At 40.5% G+C, this 13,629-nt stretch overlaps 2 protein-coding genes across 3 annotated transcripts in view; both read left to right on the top strand.

The window, feature by feature from the left end:
* Positions 1-7,420, top strand: part of LOC126980273 (uncharacterized) — a 44,763-nt gene extending 37,343 nt beyond the window's left edge. Inside the window, 3 exon segments of the mRNA XM_050829975.1 lie at positions 1,150-1,250; positions 2,105-2,215; positions 3,355-7,420. Coding sequence (XP_050685932.1) covers positions 1,150-1,250; positions 2,105-2,215; positions 3,355-3,760 — 618 coding nt within the window. The 3' untranslated portion in view covers positions 3,761-7,420.
* A 281-nt stretch (positions 7,421-7,701) lies between these two features.
* Positions 7,702-12,529, top strand: LOC126980272 (uncharacterized). Of its 2 annotated transcripts, XM_050829973.1 has the most exons (6): positions 7,702-7,971; positions 9,268-9,374; positions 9,742-9,884; positions 10,538-10,679; positions 11,540-11,672; positions 11,986-12,529. In XM_050829973.1, the coding sequence occupies exons 2-6, from the start codon at positions 9,272-9,274 to the stop codon at positions 12,083-12,085; spliced, it is 621 nt and encodes a 206-aa protein (XP_050685930.1). In that variant the 5' UTR covers positions 7,702-7,971; positions 9,268-9,271; the 3' UTR covers positions 12,086-12,529. The 2 variants fall into 2 exon arrangements, with proteins under 2 accessions (XP_050685930.1, XP_050685931.1); XM_050829974.1 differs by lacking the exon at positions 7,702-7,971 and having other exon boundaries at positions 9,153-9,374.
* The last annotated feature ends 1,100 nt before the right edge of the window (positions 12,530-13,629 follow it).

The following is a 13,629-nucleotide window of genomic DNA, read 5'->3' as shown; positions in this document are numbered from 1 at the left end:
AAATTGCTTGATATGCAAGTCTATGGTATGTGCAATTGATAGTTTTTATTAGGTTATGATGAAGCACACACCTAAATTGCTAGATATCAGGACTTAAAAAACAACTAATCATTATTCATATAGATTTAGGAGGAGGAAGTAAGTTGGGAATAGATTTGGCCAGAGTACAAACTTTTTTTACATCTAAGCCTAACTGTAGACAAATTAACAAAAACATAAGTAAGGAACAGGAAATATACCGGTTAGTACATTTGACGTAAGTGATTAGGTTAGAAGGTGAAGAAGCTGGTATGTAGGGATGAAGCAACACACTCCGCTTGCTGTAGGTAGGTCTGCAGCGATGCCTGTGCGAGCCAGCACCCACAGTAAGAATTTGTGTGTGTGTGTGTGTGTGTGTTCGAGAGAGAGATTAACCCCAAGCAGTGTAGCAGCATTTATTAACCTTCTATTCCAGTGTAGTTTTTCTTTTTTGTTTTGTTTTGGAGTGAGAGGAATGAGGGTGGAATCCTATTTGCTTTGTTTCCTGCCAGCGTGTGTGTGCGTGTGTGTGACTTCCCTCGCCCAATTAAACCTGTGTTAGCCCTCACTAGGAGATTTTTTTTTAGTGACTGACCTGTATATATATTAGTGTGTGTGAGTGTGTGTGTGTGTTTGATTTTTCCTCACAAAACTAATCTGCTATGTAATTAGTGAATAGTCATCTTAAAAAAAAAAAAATATTAGTCTCCCCTATCCCCCACCTCAACAGGCTCCTTACACACACACACACACACACACACACACACACACACACACACACACACATAGGTTATAGTGTGTGCTGGTAACCCATTCTGTTTTTATTTTTCCCTTTCCCTTTACTGTATGAAAAAAAAATTGGTGGGAAGTCCTTGAACTAGTGTAATTTCTCCCTTTTCCGTCCTATACTCACACACACACACCAACACACACTCATAGGTTATAGCGTGTGGTTGTAAGCCTTTTCCTATTGATTTTTTCCCTTTCCCTTTACTGTATGAAAAAGAATAGGTGGGAAGCCATAGAAAAAGTGTAATTTCTCCTTTTCTCCACCCCCACACACACACAGTCACACACACACCTCGAGGGAACGCCATTCTAAACTAAGCCATCCTTCTATCCCCATCACAGAGGCTTCTACCAAGCAACAGTGCCGTGGGAACCATGGGAACATTGGCGCCTCCCAAGCTGGTTCGCCCCCAACCCAAGGTCGTGCCCAACCCCTCGAAGATGTGAGTAGCGCCTTGTAGCATCTGTCTGTGTCTTGTTTTTGTGTTTGTTTTGTTTATCCTGTTTTCCTACGTATTAGTTGTGATATTGTTTGTTTTCTGGGATACTAGACCCTCTGTTTAATGTGTCTGCTGTGATTGGCATGGATTTGGCCTTCACTGGTAGCCTGGTAACATACACTCCCAGGTCTTTCTCTGCCTGTGTGGTGGATAGTGAAGTGTTTCCCATGTGGTATTGGTGTGCTGGATATCCCTCCCAAGGTGCAGGACTTTACTTTTTACTTCATTGAATTGTAGCAGACACTTTTTACTCCATTCCTGTAGCCTGGTGATGTTTTCTTGTAGGAATTCCGCAGTCAAGGGGTTAACGCAAGACATGTACCAAAGTAATTCAAGACAACTGGAGGTGTTATTTGAATGAGATTTATTGATTTGGGATTGATACAACTATTTCATTTTATTCTTTTATTAATTTTTCTTACCATTTTTTATTCTTTTCATTTATTTACCATTATTACTCTTGTGTATGTGTGTATGTGAAGGAGTGAAGTTAGCTCAAGGAAATCCGATACGCTAAGTGGAGGGTCTACTCAATACACACTAATACCTTACCTGCCAGTACCGTAAACTCTTAACCCGGCAGCTGCGGGGATCATGTTTCCTAAAGGCCCCTCTAAACGAAAATAATGAGAAAAAATCATCACTCACGCAAACCATTTCATTATATATATCAACGCATTTATGATCAGTTTGTGCATCATCTATTTTGGGGGGGTTATATCATGGCACAAATTTGGCCTGTCGCTGTTACCTGGTTAAGCACACCTGTCTCATTCTGTCTCTCTCACCATCGACAGCGGGGGCCAGACAACAGCCACCAAGGAGGAGAACGCCGCGCCTGCCTCCTCCATCTCCTACCCCAAACTCATTGAGGTGTGCAAGCAGCGACTCGGGAAGGAGTTTTCCTCGTAAGTGTTCCCTCAACCCCCCAAAAGTTGACTGTCAGGTTAGGAAATACAGTAAACTGATTATGTTTTCCAGTTGAGTATATTTTTGTTCCAGTTGTTTCCAGTGAATATATTTTGTTTTATAGCTGACTCTTGGACTATGAAATGTATAGATAGTGAATAGATTATGTTTTCCAGTAGGCTGTTGGGTTAGGAAATGTTTAGGTAGGGAATAGGTTATGTTTTTCAGTAGGTTGTTGGGTTAGGAAATGTTTAGGAAGGGAATAGGTTATGTTTTTCAGTAGGTTGTTGGGCTAGGGAATGTATAGATAGTGAATAGATTATATTTTCCATTAGGTTGTTGGGTTAGGAAAAGTGTGCATAGATTGTTTTTCAGTTCTTCTAGTTAGCATGACCAGATAAAAATATCAAAACTAAGCTCTTTAAAGTAAAATGTAAAAGTCTAGATGTTTACCAATAATGTATATAATGTTTATGAGTTATTTTACAAACTCAGACTCGAAATCGACCTCTTTTGACCTGATTTATTTTGTTGGTTACTGGTATATTTAAGGTTCATTAATTATTTTCAAACTCAAGCTCTCGAAATCGACCTCTTTTGACCTGATTTAGTTTGTTGGTTACTGGTATGTTTAAGGTTCATTAATTATTTTCAAACTCAAGCTCTCGAAATCGACCTCTTTTGACCTCTTCTGATTTATTTTGTTGGTTACCGGTTTAATTTAGGTTCATTAGCTATTTTTCAAACAAACCATCTTGCAATTGACCTCTCTTTTGGCCTCTTTGTTTTGTTTTCCTTTGTCGGAGCAGCACTTAGCAGACTTCAGTTTTTTTTTTATTTTTTTTTTTTTTTTTTTCAAAAAAAAAAAAAAGATAAGGTTCATTAGTTATTTTTCAAACACAAACCATCTTGAAATCAACCTCTCTTTTGGTCTAGGTTTGTTTTCCTTTGTCGGAGCAGCACTTAGTGGACTCTTTAGTTGCTCTTTCTTTTGTTTTTTGCCATTGCACTTCCTCCCTTGCTAAAAATATAAAATAAAAGATAGATAGAAAAAAGGGCAAATCATAATACTCCTCCATCCCCCCATCCTCCCTATGCCTGAAATCACAATACACCTCCTTCCTCCCATCCTCCCCAGGCCTGAAATCTGCACTGCTCTGAGGGAAGTCCGCACCCACAACAACAACAAGAGCCTGATGGAGCTGACCACGGAGAAGATCGTCGAGCGCGTCAAGCAGCAACTCCGCGCACGCAAGGCAGGTTTGGGCGCCCCCTCCGTCGCTCCCTGGGCCGGCCTAACACAGGAACCAGGGAAGAAGACCAGCCCAGAGTGGCAGGGACCGAGGAACGAGGAAGGAGTGAAGGAGGAGTCGTGCTCAATCTGCCTCGAGTCGCTGAACACCGGCCCGACTCTGCCTCTCCAGTGCCTCCACACCTTCCATGAGCGCTGCATCAAGGACTGGCTTCGTAGGCAGTCGAATTGTCCCAACTGTCGGAAGTTTGCCCTGATGACGGATGAGTACCCAACACTCACCCAGAAGTAGGCAGATACAGGGCCTTGAGGAGAAGCACATGGCCCAGAGCTAAGTTTTCCTATGTTGTGTTGTCATTTGTTTTCCGTGCACTTTAGGGTTTGTGTGGCGGTTCGTGCGCATGGCGACTTTGAAATCATGTCGGGAAATGAGTTTGTACTGCCGTGGAAAGGAGCGATTGTAAAAGTGAAAAATTAACTGCTGCAGGTCGAGTCAAGATCAGGTTATAAGAAAGCTTGTTCATTCTTTCGCTATCTTGTTATTAGTCATTTGAAAAGCATAGATGTTGAAAAAGATACTCCATTGACTATTAACTATGGGAACGTGGCGTGAAGGAGTTCGTTCTTGCACTTTAGCTGAGTTGACATGAACTGTGTGTGCATATGTGTGTGTGAACTGGCAGACAAACCCAATTTCTCGGATGGAATATGCCAGGGTGTATTCCGTGGGAGGAAGCCGTGACTTTTTACTTTGTTTTGCGGGTGGAATTCAGTGTTTAGTTCGTTCTCAGCTGGAATAAAACAAAGTCGTTTATCCCGCAGGAGAAAATGACGCTTGTTGTTGAAATTCTTGCTTGTGTAGTGAGCAATACCTAGCACGTAAGAGTGAGCACCCCCACTGTAAGCTAAGCCCCGCCAGTGTTTCTCCTAAATTAAGCGTCGGTTTTGTGTTCCGCCTTCAGAAATTTACGTTGTGACTTTTTTTTCGCCTTCAAAAATTTGTGTTGCAACTTTATTTATTTTTTTATTTTTGTTTCGCCTTCAAAAATTTACATTGCGACTTTATTTTTGATTTTTTCGTTATTATTTATCTTTTCCGCCTTCAAAAATTTATGTTACAACTTTAATTTTTTGGTTTTGCCTTTAAAAATTTACATTGCAACTTTAAATTTTCTTCAATTCTCGCTGTAATTTGTATGACTGCGGAGAATTAGGATTATGGGAAGGACACATAATTCTTTCATTACCTTCATCCTTGTAAAAGACTTGCTTGAAAAATTAAACTATTTGTCACTTTTTTGCACATAAGACGGATTTTGGATCAAGCACGACATTATTTCACCCTAATCAAATTCATTTCATACAGTTTTATTTTCCCCCTTTGGTGTTTTGTGTCATGGAAGGTTTGGAAGTGAAACCTTGGTATCATCCCTTCATCACCAACCCCACCCAGCTCATTCCCCTGGCTGAAGAATTTTATGGCAGTTTTGTGTGTGTGACGTGACTGAGGGCTTGTGGAACTTACTATTACTACTACTACTATTATCATCATCTCAACAAAAACAAAATATCGCTTATGTCCTCATTCACAAAAAAATCAATTCCCCTTTTTATGAATTCAATTACGTCTTTTTTTTTTATACACTTCATACGACACGGAAGACTTAGTTACCATATCTTCAACCCCGATATGATAAGTCTTGGAAACGGATGATATGTGTGTATGTGGAGTGGGTGAGTGGATGAGTATGAGGGAGTTGTGAAGGTTGTATATGTATCCGGAGTAGAAGTGGACCACATGTATCCTTAGGTATTAGTGGAAAGGGTTGTATATATGTATGTGTGTGCGTGTTTGGGGTGTATGTATGTATCAGGGAGTTATTCTGCACCTTCCCTTTCTCTCTCTTCCTTTACCTCTTCTTCCGTTCTCTCTCTTCAGGAAGTTGACGAGTGGATGAGTGGATCAAGTATGAGGAAGATGTGGAGAGGAGAAGGTTGTATAAGTGTGGAGTTAGGGAGTGGAGTGTATGTTGTATCAGGGAGTTATGGAGTGGATTGAGTATTAGGAAGTATTGGATAAGGTTATGTGTATGGGTGTGTCTGTGTGTGTGTGTCGAATAAAGAGGAGGAAATGTGTGTGTGTGTGTGTGTGTATGTGTGTGTGTTTAAAGTGTAGGATAAGGAAGAGGAATTGTGGAAATATAGAATAATAAGAAAATGTATTAGTGTATGATTATAAGGAAAAGGAAATGTGTATAGGCCTGTGTGTGTGTGTGTGTGTGTGAGTGAGTGAGTGAGTGAGTGAGTGAGTGAGTGAGTGAGTGCATATAAGCATAGGATAAAAAAAGAAGAAATGTGGAAATGTCGGATGAGAAGAAAATGTGTGTAATTTCAGAATAAGGAATAGGTAATGTGTATGTATGTGCGTTTGTGTGTGTGTGTGTGTGTGTGTGCGTGTGTGTGGCATAGGGTGGAGTTCATAATATAAGCGACGTGCCTTATACCGCTTAGGAAATGTGATCTATTTTTCTATGTACCAACGATGTTCCTTTAATTTTGTATCGCATGCTAGAGGGATAGGAGGAGGAGGAGTCGAGTCCGTTCCGGCGACTGACCTAAAGGAATAGCAACCCTTTGTGGCAAGAGCTTCATTCGTTTACCTTATTTTGGTTTGCTTTTCTGTTTCTTCATTTTCTTTTCCTTTACCTTCAATTACCTTTCCTTTCCTTTAACTTTCTTTCCTGTCAGTTCTTCCCTTCATTTATCTTCCTTTAGTTTGCCTTTCTTTTTCTTCCTTTTTTATTTTATTTTACCATCATTTATCGTCAATTACCTTATCTTTCCTTTCTTTTAACTTTATCTCTCTCTCCCTTCAATTCTTCCCTTCCCTTACCTTTCCTATACCTTTCCTTTACCATCCTTTCCTTTACCTTCTTCCCCTACCCTGCTTTCTCTCTCTCTCTTCACTTTCAAACTTCCCTTTACCTTCCCTTCCCTTTCCCTTTCCCTTTCCTTTACCTTTCCTTTACCTTCTTCCCCTACCCTGCTTTCTCTCTCTTCACTTTCAAACTTCCCTTTCCCTTTCCCTTCCCTTCCCTTCCCCTTGCTCTCTCTACCCTCTAACCTTCATATATACAAGTGGCAGCTGAATCATCATATTTTTCAACTATTCCTTTAGACTATCATTGAAGTGTTGCTGTAAATAAAAGCATAGGTTAACAGGACAGCTCATTAATTCTTTTGTTATGTTGTTATCTGCCATTTATGAAGCATTGATGGTGAAAAAAGATACTCCATTGTCTGTATTAAACTGTGGGAAGCTATTGGAGAAATATACTTAAGGAAAACGTGGTATAAGTCAAGAAAGGGTTAAAGGGAAACTCATTTATTCTTTCCCTATGTTGCTATCTGTCATATATGAAGCATTGGTGGTGAAAAAAGATACTCCATTGTCTGTATTAAACTGTGGGAAGCTTTTGGAAAAATATACTTAAGGAAAACGTGGTATATAGGAGCTAAGTCAAGAAAGGGTTAAAGGGAAACTCATTTATTCTTTCCTTATGTTGCTATCTGTCATTTAAGAAGCATTGATGGTGAAAAAAGATATCTCATTGTCTGTATTAAACTATGGAATATCCTTAAGGAAAACGTTGTACATAGGAGCGGTCAAGATAGAGTTAACAGGAAAATTCATTAATCCTTTCGTTATGTTATTTGAGGAGTATCGGTATTGAAAAGATACTCCATTGTCTGTATTAAACTATGGAAACCGTGGTGTCATGGAGTCTAAAGGAACGGTTATACTAGGAAGCTGCTGTTGCCCCATAGAGTGAATGCTTCCTTTTGGTCAGTCCCTGGAGTGGCATGGAGTACTAGTATTAAGGCATTGGTTATAGTACCGTTTTTCATTGCTCTACTGTACCGCTGAAACAGTAAACTATGTGGGTCATGATTGTGTGCGTTTTATTGTCCAAGGGAGAGAGAGAGGAGGAGAGGGAGGGAGAGAAAGAGAGAGGGAGGGTAAGAGAGTGAGAGGGATAGAGAGGAAGAGAGGGAGTGTAAGAGAGAGAGAGAGAGGGAGGGGTGGATTTGAATGAGTGAGTTGTAAGAGAAAAAAAAAGTGAATGAAGAGAGAGAGAGAGAGAGAGAGAGAGGGTAAGAAAGGGATTAAATTGAGTGAGTTATAAGAGAGAAAGAAAAAAAAGTGAATGAATAAATGAATATGACAAAAGAAAGAAAATAAAAATAATGTGGGTTGGATAAGAAATGGTTAGAAAAAAAGCATGATTAGAGAGAGAAAAAGAATGAATGAATGAAAAAATGAGTGAAAATGAAAAATGAAAGGACTGGAATGGGATGAGAAATGTTAAAAGACTTGAAAGAGAGAGAGAGAGAGACACACAGACAGACAGACACGTTTGCATGACTACTGCACCAAACACTTCCAGCAGTTCCCAGCAAGTCACCCAGACAGACAGACACTTCCCTTTCTGCTGCCAAACTGTGAGTACCAACCGTGTCATTCCCTTGCTTTCGTTACACCTTGAGAGATAGATAAAAGGGGAGACATTATAACCCACAGATAGAACATGGTAGAGAGTCTTCATTTGATATACAATTAGAAGGAAGATGAAGATTGACAGGTTAGTGAAAAATAGGTCAGATTAGAACATTGCAAAGACTTATACAGACATACAACCCATACATAGATAGCTGGAAGTTGAGTTAGGATAGACCATTACTGAGACTTCACTTGATACACGATTAGAAGGAGGATACAGAATGACAGATGGATGAAAAATAGGTCAGATTAGAACATTGCAAAGACTTATACAGATATTACAACCCATAGATAGGTAGATAAATGTTAAGTTAGAATAGAACATTGTACAGACTCTTCATTAGATATACAATTAGAAGGAAGATAAAGATTGACAGGTTAGTGAAAAATAGGTCACATTAGAACATTGCAAAGACTTATACAGACATACAATCAATACATAGGTAGTTTAAAGTTATAATAGAACATAGAGATTCTTCATTCGATATACAATGAGAAGGAAGATAAAGAATGACAGCTGGATGAAAAATAGGTCAGATTAGAACATTGCAAAGACTTAGACATACAAATAGGAATGAGATAGACAAATAGATGGGTTAAAAGTTGTCACATTAGGAAGCAAATAGAAGTAGGAGTAATAGAAAGAAATAGAATACACCACATAGCAATAAGATAAATATTTTTGACTTATACATAGGCAGTTAAAAGTTGTCAAAATCGAACATTGCAAAGACTTTTAATTGGATATATGAATAGAAAAATAGAAATGAGATAATAAGTTACAAAGAAAATAATTACAGTTCATATATAGATAGTTGCTTAAAGGGTATGTCAACTTAGAACATTGTAAAGGAACACCATCGAACATAATTATTATTACATACAGTAGTAAGAAACCATTGATAGAGAAGTAATTAAAACCTATTCTATGACTGGTTATTAAGAGTTAAGTAAGTTAGGATAATGTTAAGATTCTTCGTTAGATGTAGAAATGCAGATAAGGGAAATTGTTTAAAGGGAAAGAATTACATAGCAGGTGTGTGTGTGTGTGTGTGTGTGTGTGTGTGCTATTCCTGTACACCGTGTATGTATTGATTAAGGGAAGGGGCGCCTCTCTGCTTAGCAACAAACACACACACACACACACACACACACACACACATACATCTTCACTACTCTCCATGATATCAAATTTATACATGTACTGATCGCGTATCGGTTTGAATTCTTCCGGACAGAGATATGGAGGCGATGGAGAAGATTGGAAGAAGAAGAAGAGGAGGAGAGGAAGGCAAGGAGGAGGAGTCTTTGGAGGAGGGGAACAGGACGCCGCTTCTGTCTCCTGGTAAGCGTCTTGTTGGGTTATTTTTTGTCTATCTGTTTTTATTCAATATTAGATTATTTTTTGTGTGGAGGTTCATGAGCGTGTGTGTGTGTGTGTGTGTGTGCGTGTGTGTGTGTGTTTCTTAGATCCTCAACTTTGGCGATTTTCTCATTTATTCTATTATGTATTTTTTATTATTTATTTCGTACTTGTATTTTTTTTTTTTTTTCGTTCATTACCGGAGTTTTATTTTATGTTTAATTAGTAGACTCATTTTAATTTCACTGTTTTCGGAGCCATTTCTTAATATTTTGCGCACCTTTTCGTTTCGCCAAGTCATCCTGAACAGCCTAACTAAAATTCTGCGCCTTTCGTTGCCGTGTCCCAGGCGGCGGTGCGGTGCGGCGGCGGCGGCGAGCCTTGGGGCCGCGCTACAAGCCAACGGACTGGGACGAGTCGCTCCCCTACGGCGGCAAGGTGTTTCTGGCGCGGCGGAAGTTACCTGACACCTGGCCCTGCGTGGCGCTACAGGTGATGACGACGATGAGGATGATAACACTGATGCTGGTGATGATAAGAGATAGAAATGTTAACTATATGAAGAAATTATACTAATATTAACGAGAACCGAAGTTATGGCCAAAAATATGACGTTTTGTGCGACCTTGACCCTTGACCTTTGACATCAGGCCATGCAAGGTGCATCATATGGAAGCATTTGTTTCGAAATTTGAAGAAATTATATTTTTTGGAAACTGACCTTGGGCGAACTTTTCGAAGTCAAGGTCAAAGGTCAAGATCAAGGCCATGCAAGGCGCGTCTTTCCATGAGCTAAAATATGAACCAAGTCTGAAGTCTCTACGATGAAGAGAACCGAAGTTATGGCCAATCTGACGTTTTGTGCGACCTTGACCTTGACCTTTGACCTTTGACATAAAAAAATAATGGGTTCTATTCTGGATGGACACGAAGCTTCCCTGAAGAATTGGTTGAGATATCCGCAAAATTGTGTACAGGAGACTGCTCACGAACAAACAAACAAACAAACAAATAAATAAACATACCGACCGGACCGAAAGTATAACACCCTCTAACTTCGTTTACGGAGGTAATAATAATAGTGTTATGTGTACGTGTGTGTGAATGTAAGTCCTTATCACGCCACCTGTCTCGCCTTCCTGCAGGTGCTGGTGGTGGCGGCGGGGCTGGGCCTGGTGTACTACGCGTGGTTCCACTCCGACCACATGCACTTCCACTTGACGAAGGCCTACGCGCACCTCGGCCACAGGGAAGCTCAGGCCACCGTGGGACACAAGCTGCTGCACGGTGAGGGGGGCGGGGGGCTGTTGTGGACGTCAGGGGGGGTTGTGGGTTCGGTTCGGGTTTGTTTTGGGGATTCGCTGCTTTGTTTTAGTGATATCTTTGTTTGTTTTTGTCATTTATTGTTTTTGTTTTAGGTTTTTTTTTGTTTTTCTTTTGTATTGGGATGTTTATTTTGAGTTTTGTGCTGTTATTGAATTTAAGATAGCTCTGTTTGATGATTCTAAAAGCATATATTCATGTTTTTTTTTCTTTCTTCCTTCTCTTCCTCCTCTCTCCTTCGTCCTTCTCATTATAATTTTCCTTCTCCTCCTCTCCCCTCTTTCCTCCTCCTCCTCCTCCTCCCGTTCTTTCTCCTATTCCCCTCCCTCTCTTTTATTCTATTCACCTTCCTCCTCTTCTCTATCTCCTGCACCTCTTCTCCCATTTTCTCTCCTATTACGCTTTCCTTCTCTCTTCTCTTCCCTCCAACCCCCCCTTTATCTCCCCTCTCTTTCCCTCCTCCTCCCCCTCGTCCACGCTCTCCTTCCCTCCTTCCTTTTATCTCTCCTTCTCCTCAATTTCCTTCTCCCTTTCTCTCCTTATCTTTCTTTCTCTCCTCTTTCCTCCAACCCCATTTATCTCTCCTCTCTTTCCCCTCCTCCTCTTCATCAACGCTCTCTCCCCTTCCTCCCTCCTTCCTTTACCTCTCCTCCTCCTCCTCCTCCTCCCCACTTTCCCTCTTATCTCTCTAATTACTCTTTTCTTCTCTCTTCTCTTTCCTCCAACCCCATTCCTCCCTCCTCCTCCCTCTCGTTCCCTCTCTCTCTCTCCTACTTCCTTCCTTCCTTTACCTCTCCTCCTCCTCCTCCTCCTCCACTCACCAGGCAAGGGAGTTGAGCAGAACCACACGGCGGCAATGGAGTGGTTCGGGCTGGCCGCTAAACAAGGTCATCCTCAAGCCTCCTACAATCTGGCCGTGGGTCATCTCCAGGGGCACACGACGCAGCTCAGGCCGGGGTAAGAGAGAGAGAGAGAGAGAGAGAGAGAGAGGGGGGGGGGGGGGGTAAGTGATAAATGATAATGATAGTAAGTCTTCATTCAACCTCTTTCTCTATCTCTTTTTATTAGTCTCTCCTTTTATCTTTTCTTTATTCTTTTTTCTTTGTTTTCCTTCATTTCTTCATTCTGTCCTTCGTCTTTTTCTTTTTTTCCTTGGTTGTTTTCCTTCCCTCGTTTCACCCTCTCTCCCATCATTGCTTTCCCTCCCACCCACACCTCTCCTTCCCATCACCTCCCATAACACCCTCCTTCCCTTCTCCCCTTCTCCCAGCGAGGCCCATCAATTGATCCGCCACGCAGCCATCCACGGCGTACCAGAGGCGGCCGAAGTGATGGACCGGGTCTGTTCACGCGGCTACTGTGACGAGTAAGCCCTGCAGTCTCCCCTTCAGTGGCTCCGTTTTCTGTGGTGGTGGTGGTGGTAGTAGTAGTAGTAGTAGTAGTAGTAGTAGTAGTGGTGGTGGTGGTGGTATTGTTATTGTTTGTGTAGTTTTGTATGGTTGTATAATTTTGGTTGTAATAATAATAGTAGTAGTAGTAGTAGTAGTAGTAGTAGTAATAATAATAGTAATAATAATAGTAATAATAATAGTAGACTTGTTAATATTTTCACTTATGTTCGTTATTTTAATTTTTATCAATAATTCGTGTTTTTTTTTAATCTTTTTATTTCTTCATTTATTTTATTTCTTCTGTGTATATTTATTTTATTATTATTATTATTATTTATTTGTTTGTTTACCTGTTCACCTTGTTACCAATTACCTGATGAAAGCTTGGGAGTGAACACACACACACACACACACACACACACACACACACCACAACACACACACACACACACACACACACACCACAACACACACACACACACACACACACACACACACACACACACACACACGTTACCTTGGGTCCATTCATGTCTTCTCTCCCTTCCCTCCCTTTCTCCCTCCTCCTCCTCCTCCTCCTCCTCTTTATCCCTTTCAGTTCCATTTTTCCTCCACTTTCCCTCAATTTTCCTGTTTCCCTCCTTCCTCTCTCTCTCTCTCTCTCTCTCTCTCTCTCTCTCTCTCTCTCTCTCTCTCTCTCTCTCTCTCTCTCTCTCTCTCTCTCTCTCTCTCTCTCTCTCTCACACATATTTCCTCTTCTTCCTTCCTTTCTTCGTCTCTTCATCTTTCCCCTTTCTCTCCCTCTCCCTCTCTCCCTCTTTTTGTTTGTTTGTTTGTTTTGTTTCCTTATCGTTAGGGAAGTGTATTCACCTTTTTTTGTCTCGATTAGAAAAAAGAAATGGGAACAGTTCATGACAAAGCTATTAGTAACGTTCGTGCGTTCGTGAAAGATTGTGAAGGTGAATAAATAAAATAGATAAATAGAGAGGGAGTTTATTGTGTGTGTGTGTGTGTGTGTGTGTGTGTGTGTGTGTGTGTTTTACCACCCCGAGGCAAGAGGGAAAGCGAATAAGCCTGAGTGTGTTCGTGAGTTCGTGAAGGATTATTGAAGTGATTAAATAAAAATAGAAATAAAGACAGGGAGTTTAGAGAGAGAGAGAGAGAGAGAGAGAGAGAGAGAGAGAGAGAGAGGTAATTATATGACAACACGAATTGAAGGAAAAAGAAGAAAAAAACGGAGGAAAGAGGAAAATCACCTACGAATTAGGGAAAAAATATACTAAAAAAAACTCGTTCCTCACTAGCTTTATTGACTACAGAAAACTAGAAAAAAATAGGCTTTGTGTAACTCCCTAAAACGTGACATTTATAAAAAGTAATAAATAGTAAACAGCCTCTTTGGATTCTTTTTAGGAGCAGCGAGTAGCGGGCTTTTTTTTTATTATTGTTTCCTTTTTTTGTGCCCTTGAGCTGTCTCCTTTGTTGTAAAAAAAAAAAAAAAAATGGTAGATGATATTACACAA

This window comes from Eriocheir sinensis, chromosome 44, assembly GCF_024679095.1.
Source record: "Eriocheir sinensis breed Jianghai 21 chromosome 44, ASM2467909v1, whole genome shotgun sequence".
NCBI classification, from domain to species: domain Eukaryota; kingdom Metazoa; phylum Arthropoda; class Malacostraca; order Decapoda; family Varunidae; genus Eriocheir; species Eriocheir sinensis.
The sequence above is the reverse complement of the archived record's forward strand: the minus strand, read 5'-3'. Positions and strand labels throughout refer to the sequence as shown.

What these genes read in the sequence shown, in the direction of transcription:
- LOC126980272 (XM_050829973.1), top strand. Translation starts at nt 9,272, where the DNA reads ATGGAGGCGATGGAGAAGATTGGAAGAAGAAGAAGAGGAGGAGAGGAA. An exon ending in GACGCCGCTTCTGTCTCCTG is followed by an intron (nt 9,375 to 9,741) that starts GTAAGCGTCTTG and finishes GCCGTGTCCCAG; the next exon opens with GCGGCGGTGCGGTGCGGCGG. An exon ending in ACGACGCAGCTCAGGCCGGG is followed by an intron (nt 11,673 to 11,985) that starts GTAAGAGAGAGA and finishes CCCTTCTCCCAG; the next exon opens with CGAGGCCCATCAATTGATCC.